Below are 12967 nucleotides of genomic sequence, written 5' to 3'. Positions count from 1 at the left end.
AGATTTTTTTTGATATTTAAAACATCATAAAAACTCCATTCCTTATTTTCATTCTTTTATGTCTATTCTTCTCTTAAAAATAAAATCAGCTATTCCTATTTTGTGCCACATCAACTGAAAGATTTACTAGAAGTGTTTTATTTTCTTAGCAGCTTAAAATATTATACATAGCGCTGCTTATAATATCAGGAAAAATGGACTTGATGTCTCTCAATCTTGAATATAGTTTGTATGGGTCCCTTTTTTCGTATGCATTAGAAAACTGGAATATTTGTCTTTGAGCCTCAGCACATGGTGTGTTTAGTAGGCATTTCAATATTAGATGTGACAGATGAGTGGACAAAACTGTTTAAATTACTATGTTCCTCAATGCAGGGGTTTTCAATATGTTTTTCTTCTAGCCATATTGTAGTAATAGTGGGATACAGGAAATAAAGTATGAAAGAGAGAGAGTGTGTAAGATTTGATTTTCTAACCTGGATGTTTTTGTTTTTTCTTTTTTTCTTCTTTTATTTTTTATTTTTTTCTTTTTCAGAAAAATTATTGTCTCTTCTACCAGAGTATGTTGTTCCATATACAATTCACCTTTTGGCACATGACCCAGATTATGTCAAAGTACAGGATATTGAACAACTTAAAGATGTTAAAGAGTAAGACTTTTTCCATCCCATTTTCATATTTTCTGAAAGTTGTTTTTTTTCCTCCTTATTGCTGATAATGGGATCTCAATTATAATTAGTTTATTAATGTGTTTCATTTCATAGGAGTTTAGGGTTCTTTTCTCTTATTTATTCTTTTATTTGTCTATTTTTATATCATCTTTTCACATTACATTTCTTAAGTAACTTCCCAAAACTTAATTTAGCATAATTAAAATACTTTGGTTCTATTTCTCTACCAGTCTGACATTCCTTTTCTGTTGAAGTAATCCATTAAAAAGTTCTATTCCAGTTCTTATAGTTTCCTGTTTCCTTGTGAAACTCGGTAGTTTTCATGATTTGAATTAATAATTTGAATTAATAATCTCCTTTACTCACATAGTAAGCATATTTTTCTTTGCAGTAACTGTCTTCCTCCATAGGAAGAGATTAAGGTGTAATTTCATTATGAGCCAAATTCATAACCAGGAGGATTTTATTGGTGATTTTTAAAAATTTTTAAAATTAGAGTTTATGACATTTGCTATTGTTTCAAGCATTATTGTTGAGAGACTGCAAACATTGCATATGCCTGGGTGTAGAACACGGGGATACTGTGGTATTTGGAAAAGTTTAAGACTAGTATAATTCTTTTAAGCTTGACCCCTGGTCGTCTTTTTGTTATAATAAAAAATGATCTTTGTGATTTTGAATCAGTTCATTTATTACACCTTTAATATACTAGTGATGGAAAGTAATTCTTGATTTCCTAATTCTAGAAATTTTTTACAGTTAAATATTTGAGGTATGTCAGGAGAATAAAATTAAAATCATCAGTAACTTCTTATGGCAAAGGAAAAAGCTACTACTTAGTTTCTTTGCCACATTTCTATTTCTGAAAAATCAACAACTAATTCTCCATAAATGCATTCTTTGTTGGAGGGATTATGACTGATATAAACTTCTAGTAACTATTCTTTGTCTGAGAACATTGGTTTATCCTAAGAATTAATAAGTTGTCCCTTTCCCCCCAATTGGGAATTGAACCCAGGAACACTTTACCACTGAAGCTTCCCCAGCCCTTTTTTGTTTATTTTTTGTTTTTTTCAGTACTAGGGATTGTACGCAGGGGTACTTAACCACTGAGCCACATTTCCAACCCTTTTTATTTTTTATTTTGAGACAGGGTCTTGCTAAGTTGCTAAGGCTGGCTTTGACTTTGTGATCCTTCTGCCTCAGTCTCCCAAGATGGCGGGAATTACAGGCGTGCACCTCCATGCCTGGCTTGACTTATCTTTCTAAATTGCCCAGTATTGCCCTAAATAATTTATATTTTACCAAAGAGCCAGTCTAGAAGAACTTCTCCCATGATTGAGATCCTAAAGATTATTTTTCCCTTTTAAAATATCTTGCTTGTTTCTTTCTTTTCTCCATTATTTTTCTCCTTTGTACATCAACTATAACTGTGTCTCTTTCTGTCTATGTAATACCGAGAGAAACACTTTTGAATTTTTATCGAAAGAATTTTGTGTAATTAAAACTGGGCTACTGAAACTTTTTAAACAATTTTCCTGAACTAAGCAAAGACAGTGTGTATAGATGTCAACATAACTTTTTCCTTTCTGATTTATTAATGAGGAATCTTAACCTTTTAATACAGTGGTTGTAATCTTTTGAGACTTCCCATCAGGATTTGAGTCAGTCTTGAGTGTCTGAGGCCTCACTTGATCCATGGCCCAACTATTCCTTGAGGCATTTTTCCTTTGATGTCATATCACAGATTAAGAGCACATCATTCTTTCCACTCTGATTCTTTTTTTAACCTTCTTTGGGAAATCTAGTGAGACTAAAAGGGCAATGGATCTGAGCAACTCATGTATACATTGCTAACCTCTGTGGTATGTGTGTGTGCTATTTCCTTTTAAATTTTTCCCCTTCTGGGGTTATAATCTAGCTCTGTTTTGTTTGGAATTATTGTATGTATATTTAACAAAAGTATTTTCCTTTTTTTTTTTTTAGATGTCTTTGGTTTGTTCTGGAAATATTAATGGCTAAAAATGAAAATAACAGTCATGCATTTATCAGAAAAATGGTTGAAAATATTAAACAAACAAAAGATGCCCAAGGACCAGATGATGCAAAAATGAATGAAGTATGTAATAATCCTTTTGTAAATTTGATTCCATGTTGATTTAAACATTTAGTTGTGGGGAATGAAACTGTAATTATTAATTTACAGATTTATTTATCAATTTTTTCCTGTTGATAGTAATTAGATTTTCTAATATAGGATTAGTAGTAATTTTATTAGTAATAAATAATCAAAACAATAGTGTAAGCCAAATGCTTATGCTGACAATTACTTTCATTAGTTTACTATTTAGACTGGATGAATGTTGTAGAATTACTTCTTATTTACAACATTTAGGATGCCAACTTAAATACCTACTTTTTTTCTTTTTTAATTTGATTACAGAAACTATACACTGTGTGTGATGTTGCCATGAATATCATCATGTCAAAGAGCACCACATACAGTTTGGAATCTCCTAAAGACCCAGTACTACCAGCCCGTTTTTTCACCCAACCGGACAAGGTAGTAATTTGAAATAAAATGTATTTCAGCACTAGGTTGTGGGAGATCAGGAAGTATCCTTATCAAAAGTTGACCCACTACTATGACATGGAAAGATTGCCACTAGTTTTAAAAATGTAGTTCAAGACTAAATGTGGGCCAAATTAGAGGATACAGTGGTTTAGAGTTGAGTTAGGATGATCAAGAGTTTGTCTTCAGAGATTGAAACCATGCTAAGAGAAACAGGCAAAGAATGTGATCAAGATGTATGGATTTATGAGTTAATGGCCACTAATCCAAATGGAAAAAGAATGTAGATAAAGATACAGTATAGGCGGTGGGTACCAGGAACTGTAATGTAAATTGAACTCCAAATTAAACTCCATGCATGTATGATTATATCAAAATGAAGCCAACAATTATGTATAATGATAATGCACTAATGAAAGCCAAAAAAAAAAAATGTGAAGTTATATACATATGTAGAACAGATCCTGAAACAGGCCCAAAACTCTGGAAATAATGTAAGAGCATTTCCAAACCACTCTCCAAAAACTAAAGTGTTGTATGAGATGCAGAAGGTGTTTTCCATTCACTATTATAGATTCGTAATTTATCTAGCAGTCTGGAAACCACCACTGTCTTCCTTTTTGGTTTTAAAGCAATATGCCAGGTAAGATCTTACCAATATATGGAGATTTGAAATAGGTTTACCAAATAGCTAAAGGGGCTGTGTGTTTTTAGAAATTCACTTTGATGTGAGCAAGATAACAGGAGTGTATGTGGTCTGTCTGAAGAGTGTTACTAGAGGAACATATATTTACTGATGCAGTCTTAGCATATTGGGACTCAAATATGTTTTGCTATTAATTGTAATTGGTTCAAGGTTAGTTTTAGTTTATTAATAGTAGTTAAAATCAATGACTTAAATTTTGTGGTTCAACTGATTAATTTAATAAATATGTCCTTTAAAACAGAAAAGCTATTTTGTGCTTTGTTGGATTTTAACCACCTTGTAAATATAGTATTTCAATAGTCATTGACTACTTTTTTCTCTTGCTTGTAGAATTTCAGTAACACCAAAAATTACCTGCCTCCAGAAATGAAATCGTTTTTCACTCCTGGAAAAGTATGTCTTAAGAATCATTTTTAATTTTATGTGGAGGTTTATTTTAGTATAATTAATTACCTACATATATTAGTTTTTCCTTCTTTAAAAATTTGTGTATCTAATGGTAGGAAATATAATCTACTGTCTTTCATTGCTAGTGAGAAATAATTTTATCTATCATATAAATATAGACTGAGATACACAAACTTATATTTTAGCTATGATAAAACTCAAGAGACCTTTATACTTAGACTTTTTCATCCTAAATTTAAGATAAAAATCTTAAGGCATCATCTTATGTTCTTCAGCAGTAACCATGTATTTTATTTGTCCTCATTTTCTGTTTAAGCCTTCTTCAGATAACTTTAAGAAAATCTTTGTTATCTGTATAGTTTTTAATTTGCTTAAAGATAGGCACATTTTTCATGATTTATATGTAAATAAATAACAGATATTATTTATTGTTTGACCTGTAAGTTTCTTTTAGTTTTAACCAAATAGAAACATTTCTCATTTCAGCCTAAAACAACCAATGTTCTAGGAGCTGTTAATAAGCCACTTTCATCAGCAGGAAAACAATCTCAAACCAAATCATCACGAATGGAAACTGTAAGCAATGCAAGCAGCAGCTCAAATCCAAGCTCTCCTGGAAGAATAAAAGGGAGGCAAGTACATAAGTAACATACTTTACATTTATTAATTCCAATGAGGCTGTGAGATCTAAAATAACGTGACTAAAACATTAAAAGTTAGTGAATGGAAATTAATGCATAATTTTCCCATTTAACATTGGTAGTCAACAAATTCATATTTATTTGCTTGCTCATTTGTAGTATACACTTTTTCTTAGTTTTTTATATATAACCATGTTGGAGTGTTCTGTATTAGTACACATAACCAGTTTCTAACTTCAGTATCTTGTGCTTATAAAACTGTTAACTAATGATAGATACATCCATAGTTAGAACACATAGTCATTAAAAAATGATGAGATACGAGTTAGCATGGAATACATAATACATTAATGAGTGAAAAGGCAAAGAGTATATAGAACAGTGTTATGGTATCTTTGTTTTGAAAAAAGATTTATACTCACATTTGTTTGTACATGTATAGAAAGTTTTTGGAAGAACAGACCAAATCTGTTCATGATAACCTAGAATAGGAGGGAGACCATTTTATGCTATTGGTACAGTTTGAATTTTTTTTTTTACTATGTATATGTATGTGTAAACTTTTTGTTTAAAAATGGTTTTTAAAATGAGCATTTTTTTTCTTTGTAAGAAAGAACAAATGGAAAAAATAATTCACCATTTTGCTGGTTTTAGCACAAGGACATCATTTTTTTAGCAGCAGATCATTATGCAGGGCTAAACTCGATGTTTATTGATCCTTGCTATATAATTAGGAAAGACTACACTGTCTTTTGCATTGTTCATAATCAGTCAGTAAAGGAGAGAGATGTTGTAAAAAGTCTTACCAGTTTTCTTGGATTTCCATGATAAGGAATTTGGATTTGATTTTAAGTGCAGCTGGAAGATGCTGTTTGGGAGTTTAGAGACCTAATTTATGCTTTTAAGAAATACTCCCTTGATGATCTGGGGAGAATATACTATAGAGGAACTAAAGTTGAGGTAGAAAAATCAGTTGTGAGTTAGCTAATAATAGTAAGTAGTCTGGGAAAGGAATGAAGAGAGAGAATAATGACAAATAGTCAAATCTTATCATTTATTTTGATGTTAAACCCAAATGGCTCTTACTGATTTATTAGATGTGAACAATTAGGGAGAGAAAGTATCCAGGGTTTCTTTGCTTAAAAAACTGGATATATAGTGGTACCATTTACTGAGATCTAGAAGTCTTAAGGAGTAACAGGCTCTGTGTTTATATGTATGTGTTGAGGAGCAGAGTATGGAAAAAGAGTGTCTGAAAAACTGTTTTGGCTTATGTTAAAGATCAGGTTTCTGTTAGAAATTTAAGTGAAGTGTTGGGTAGACAATTGTATATGTGACTTTAGAACTCAGGTTAGCTGGAACAGATCGAGATTTAGGGTTCAACAATGTGTAAACAGTTTTAAGAAGCAGATAAGGATGAGACAGAAGACTGCACCTTTATACATTCGTGAGAGCTTGTGCTGTTAATTCATTTAACAAGTATGAATTGAGTGCCTGTTCAAAGCCAGTCATATTCAAGTGCTTAGCCTACATTGGTGAGTAAAGATGACAGAAGAGCCATTCTCACATTCTAACAGTAGTCAGTGAATGGTAAACATAATAACTAAAGTGTCTTAAGGTGAAGTGCTACAGAGAAAAGAAAAAATGGAAGGGGGAGTAAAAGAATGGGACAGGGCAGGTTGCAGTATATGCCAATCTTAATTTATTAACAAAATAGTTTTAATTTGCTTTATGTTTCCATACAAAAACAGAATTTAGGTTTTAGAAAGACTTAGGGGAAAAAACTGAATTTATGATTTTTAATTTCCTTACTATATTAAATGAACATTATTGCTTATTGATTTAGTGCTAAAGATGATAGAACAAAAACATTCATCTTCAAAAAATGAATGAAGTTTTCCTCATAAAGCTGTAAAGTTATATACTAGGAAAGAGAAAAGACTTTTAAGATTATTTGATTGTAATAACAATTGTAAATGTTTGTATTAAAAGGCTTGATAGTTCTGAAATGGATCACAGTGAAAATGAAGATTACACAATGTCTTCACCTTTGCCGGGGAAAAAAAGTGACAAGAGAGACGACTCTGATCTTGTAAGGGTGAGATATTTGGTTTGATTTTATGATAATTTTAATAGTAATTTTATGCTTATTCATTGTCGATTTTTACACTGAAACTAATTAATATTACTATCAAATTTGGCATTTGATTTTTGTTTTGTTGCTGTACTTATACAAATCTGAATTTATAATTACTTTCTTTGCCTTGCAATTTCTTTATGTTGAAATTTATGTGTTTATTATTCTGATAATTGCCTTAATTCTTCATGTCTTTGGAATCCAACATGTCTATTCCACACACAAAACTGCTTGGTTTTGTTTTGTTTTAAAAAAAAAATTAACACAGTATATTTAGGTTAGCTTTAGAGAAGTGATATGGAATGAAGGTCCTAAAGCCTTCTCCGTTAACTTCATTTCTTGAACCATTTACTAAATAAGCTTCTAGTAAAGGTAGGAAATGTTATGGTTTCATTAAATTCTCCTTCAGTGTTTAAACTTTAGTAGAAATGACTTCTGTGATAGATCTTACTTAATAAATGTCAGTTGAAAACAAATTTGGGGGCTGGGGATGTGGCTCAAGCGGTAGCGCGCTCGCCTAGCATGCGTGCGGCCCGGGTTCGATCCTCAGCAGCACCACATGCCAACAAAGATGTTGTGTCCGCCGAGAACTAAGAAAAAATAAATAAATGTTAAAAAATATATAAAAAAAAAAAATTTGGTAACATTTTACTACAGATATATAATACATGATTTTTCAGTTCAACTCTAAAAAACATTTCTTGAATTATTGATTAGGCTGTTTGAGTCAGTATATCTGTGAGGAAATATTTGTACATATTTAGCTGATTAGGTTTACAAAACAAGTGAATTGTTGCTCTTCTTTCATTGTTATTATAATGATAATACTTTCTATTCTTAGTCCTTATTCTTTATACTGTAATTTTTGTTTTATTGATTGATTGGTTGATTGTACCAGGCATTTAACTCAAGGGTGTTTAACCACTGAGCCATATCCCAGCCATTTTTATTTTTTATTTTGAGACAGGGTCTTGTTTAAATTACTTAGGGCCTTAATAAGTTGCTGAGGCTGGCTTTGAGCTTGCACTCCCTCCTGCTCTAGCCTTCAGAACCACTGGGATTACAGGCATGTGCCACACTACACCTGAGTATACTGTAAATTTTGATCTTCATTAACTACTTAAAAATTTCACCTAAGCAGAAAAGTTGATAGCCAGAAAAGAATCCTGTTATCTGGATTTATAGAAGAGAACTTTTGAATTGGAAAAGGTATTTTTGTCTTGTGGTTCTAATTATCTCTTACTGTAGAAAATCCTTCATTTTCAAGAGTTGGTTTTTTTGTTTTTGAAAAATTGTTAAGGGGAGAACTCAAGATTTTTTTTTTTTCTTATTGGAAATGTCAACTAGGCCACTCCCATAGTGTACCATACCCATGTCAACATGCCCCCCACCAAATATAGTTGGGAATGTGGCTTTTGTTGATTTTTAGTGTTGGGATATATACATTCCATGTTACTGCCTTTTGGGGCAGTACAGACAGAGTATTTTATTTTTCATAGACTGTTTTGAATTCCTGGTTTCTTGAGATTTATTTGTGTTATTATCATGGAAACCTTTTGCCATCTATTGTGGGATGGTGTGTAATGTTGAACCCTTTTTTAGAGGTACCATAAGAAACTTATTAATAAAATTTTGATTGAAATACCCTTGAAGAGTTAAGCATTATGCAACCCAAGTTATTTTTAAATACCAGTAGATTATAATGAATTAGTACTATTTGCATACTACCAGCTTCATATAGAAATTTCATAGCAAAGGAATTATTATTTATATACATTTATATGTTATAGATACTATGTTTCTCTATTTCTGACTTCTCACCTCAGTTTTGTATTCCCTGTGTTTTTAAAACAATACAACTAAAAATGAAAAATTAGGATTTGTAATGTTTTATGAAATCCAATTATTTTCTAGTATTCTTAAGAAAGTGGACATTGGATTTTCTATTTATACTAACCTTTCCAAAGCATGAAAGAATCTTTTTAAACCTTTGGATATCAAAAAGACCTGTTACATTTAAAATTGGAGATAATATATTAAATTTGGTTTTAATTTAGTATTTCTCTTATATTCAGATTTCTTTATAGCAGTATTTAATTTTTAACTTAAGCACAGAACTAAATACAAACTAACTGCATCCATTCACTTAGGTCTTTTCCTCTCATTGGAACTCAAGGATAGTATAATGTTTTAAAAAATTAATACCATATAGTAAATTAATGTACTGAAAAAGGAAAATTATAACAAAATAATCTCAGATCTTTCAAGAACAAGATTTAAAACTCGTTCATGAATATGTGTTAAAAGTTGTCTGTTTGAAATCAGTAGTCAGTACATTCTTCTTAAAAGGCAAAACACTTGAAGCATTCTTATTAAAAATCAGAAACAAAACAAGCAGCCTGTTCACCTATTATTTAAAATTGTTCTGGAATGTTTGATCAACTCGGGAATCTTGACATAAACTAGAAGTCAGAGGAATAAAAATGAAGCAGAAAAGACATACACATTGTTATTTTTGCAGTGGAGAAGCAATTGAAAAGCTAAGAATGCAATATGGTATCCTTGTATGTTTGTGTGCAAGTAATTCTCTCTTAATTTTGCTTTATATCAGGCACTTGGGGACAGGGAGTTTCCTTTATCAAAACAAACTGCAGCAACAAGATAGATTAAATAGAATGGATAGATAGCTCAATCTAAACATAATCTTAAAAAGAAGTAGGGGGAACCTTTATTTAGAAATAATTTTAAAACTGAGAAATATAGGACTTGGAGAAAATATCCGTGTTTCTGCATGAGAAAAGGTATTTAAAAAGTTGTTAGTTTTTTCCTAAGTTAACATACAATTATAAAAGTTCAGTGTTATCTTGTCTCAAGTCCATGTGAAAGAAAATAAATAAGAAATCAGGAGTAATAAAGATAGAATCAGAGATGATGAGTATTTTTCACATATTTGTTGATTGTATATCCTCTTCTGAGACCAAAGGACTTAAAAACAGCATACTCCAGGGACACAGCCACATCAATGTTTATAGCAGCACAATTCACAATAGCTAAACTGTGGAGCCAACCTGGATGCCCTTCAGTAGATGAATGGATTAAAAAAAATGTGGCATATATATACAATAGAATATTAGCAATAAAAGAGAATAAAATGGCATTTGCAGGCATATATATACAATGGAATATTACTCAGCAATAGAAGAGAATAAAATGGCATTTGCAGGTAAATGGGTGGCATTGGAGAATATAATGCTAAGTGAAGTTAGCCAATCCCTGAAAAACAAATGCCTAATGTTTTCTCTGATATAAGGTGACTGACTCATAGTGGGGTAGGGAGGGGAAGCATAGGAGGAATAGACGAAACTCTAGGTAGGACAGAGGGCGTGGGAGGGTAAGGGAGGTGACAGAGGGTTACCAATGATGGTGGAATGTGATGGACATTATTATCCAAAGTACATGTATGAAGACACAAATTGGTGTGAACATACTTTATGTGCAATCAGAGATATGAAAAATTGTGCTCTATATGTGTTATAAGAATTGTAATGCATTCTGCTGTCATTTATTTAAAAAAAACAGTTAAAAAATAGAATCAACTAGACACAAACATTTAGTTACTATAATTAGTAAAATATTGTACTGCTGTTATATTAGCCCAGAATTATTCTGTTTTTCAAAACATAAAATAAAGGAACATAATATAATAAATCAGAAGTTCTGAAATGATTGAATGTCTTTTTGAAGGTAGGGGTAGGGGAAACAGTTTGAACTTTTTTTCACATTCTATTCTAAAACAAAATACACTAGTGTCTTGATCAAATACCATAGACTTTCACAACAGAAATTTATTTTCTCTCAGTTGTGGAGGCTGGGCAGTCCAAGGTCAAGATGCCTATAGATTTCAGTTTCTGATAAGGGCTCTCTTCCTGTCTTGCACTTTTTCACTGTGTCCTCATATGAGAAAGAGAGAGGTGCTTCTTACAAGATATTAATCCCATCATAAAGTCCCCACCCTCATGACTTCTAAGTGTTTGTACATGTACTCTCATTCTTGGGTCCCTGGAGAATTTTCTCAGTCTCCCTGTGCATTTTCATTTCAAATTCACTGATTGTAGACTAGGATTTTATTTTAAAATTGAAAGCCACTGATGTTTTGTTGTTGCTAATTAACTAACTTAGAAATAGTATCTCTGAGTCATAAATATTTACAGAAGTTTTAATATGTGTTTAACTTTTATATCAATCTTCATTTAGAAAACAGAAATAGCTCTTTTATGATGTTGTAAGCATGATGTATAACTTTTGATGTTTTATTATGCTCTGGTGAAATTAAACTTATTTAAATTGACTATCAAAACAGATTCTTTATTATAGTTATCCTTTAGTATCATACAGTGAATCTAGAATGTCCTTTTTCATGAAACAATTCTTTTTTTTTCTAATATCTTGTTTTAGTTGTAGTTGGACACAATACCTTTATTTATTTATTTTTTTTTAAAGAGAGAGGAGAGAGGAGAGAGAGAGAATTTTTAATATTTATTTTTTAGTTCTCGGCGGACACAACATCTTTGTTGGTATGTGGTGCTGAGGATCGAACCCGGGCCGCACGCATGCCAGGCGAGCGCGCTACCGCTTGAGCCATATCCTCAGCCCAATACCTTTATTTTTAATTTTCATATGGTGCTGAGGATCGAACCGAGCGCCCCCCATATGCTAGACAAGTGCTCTACCACTGAGGCACAACCCCAACCTATGAAACAGTTCTTCACTAATATATAATTTAATAAAGTAGTGATTTGCGAGGCTTCCTTTTGAGTTATTCTCTTACCCCAGAGAATTTTTTTAAATTGAAAAATGAGTAAATTTCTGGGCATGGTGGCTCATGACTGTTGTCCCAACTTCTTGGAAGGCTGATGTTGGAAGATCACTTTAGTCCATTAATTTGAGAACAGCTTAAGCAATATAGCAAGATGCCATTGCAAAACAAAACAAAAAACTAGTAAATATTTAGGTGTGACATATATAAGACATATATCTGACATATATGAGCACTGGATATTTAGGTATATGTTAGTTTCATTGTTCAAAAATTTAATGTTAACAATTTTATTGTTACATTACATAGGATAAATTTTTGTTTACTTACCTAGTTGATATCCCAGTTAATATCTGGTTAATATTTGTATGTTTTCTATGAGCAATTTTATTTATTTGTTATTTATTTATTTTATGGTGTTGGGGATTGAACCCAGGGTCTTGCTTGTGCTAGGCAAGTATTCTGCTATAGAGCCATACCCCCCAGCTCCAACAATTTTATTTTTAAAAAATTGACCTCTTTCCCTTCAGTCTGAATTAGAGAAGCCTAGAAGTCGGAAAAAAAACCCTGTCACAGATCCAGAGGAGAAATTAGGCATGGATGACCTGACTAAATTGGTACAAGAACAGAAACCCAAAGGCAGTCAACGAGGCCGGAAAAGAGGCCATACAGCTTCAGAATCAGATGAACAGCAGTGGCCTGAAGAGAAGAGGCTCAAAGAAGATCTTTTAGAAAATGAGGATGAACAGAACAGTCCACCAAAAAAGGGTAAAAGAGGCCGACCACCAAAACCTCTTGGTGGAGGTACACCAAAAGAAGAACCAATGATGAAATCTTCTAAAAAAGGAAACAAAAAAAAATCTGGACCTCCTGCACTAGAGGAAGAGGAGGAAGAAGATAGACAAAGTGGAAATACAGAACAGAAGTCAAAAAGCAAGCAGCACCGAGCATCAAGGAGAGCACAGCAGAGGTAAATATGTGTAACTCTAAGCTACATCTATTTACGTACCATATTT

At 32.1% G+C, this 12967-nt stretch overlaps 1 protein-coding gene across 7 annotated transcripts in view; it reads left to right on the top strand.

The window, feature by feature from the left end:
* Positions 1–12967, top strand: part of Pds5b (PDS5 cohesin associated factor B) — a 200021-nt gene that overhangs the window by 172334 nt on the left and 14720 nt on the right. For 5 of the 7 annotated variants that reach the window (XM_078016129.1, XM_078016126.1, XM_078016125.1 and 2 more), the window contains exons 26-32: positions 536–650; positions 2658–2790; positions 3115–3234; positions 4280–4342; positions 4844–4989; positions 6991–7096; positions 12482–12921. In XM_078016129.1, the coding sequence (XP_077872255.1) occupies positions 536–650; positions 2658–2790; positions 3115–3234; positions 4280–4342; positions 4844–4989; positions 6991–7096; positions 12482–12921 (1123 nt within the window). The remainder of the gene's footprint in view (positions 1–535; positions 651–2657; positions 2791–3114; positions 3235–4279; positions 4343–4843; positions 4990–6990; positions 7097–12481; positions 12922–12967) is intronic. The other 2 variants (XM_078016128.1, XM_078016127.1) reach the window with 1 other exon arrangement.

The sequence above is a fragment of the Ictidomys tridecemlineatus genome, chromosome 6, assembly GCF_052094955.1.
Source record: "Ictidomys tridecemlineatus isolate mIctTri1 chromosome 6, mIctTri1.hap1, whole genome shotgun sequence".
NCBI lineage: Eukaryota > Metazoa > Chordata > Mammalia > Rodentia > Sciuridae > Ictidomys > Ictidomys tridecemlineatus.
This window is presented reverse-complemented; position numbering and strand designations above follow the sequence as displayed.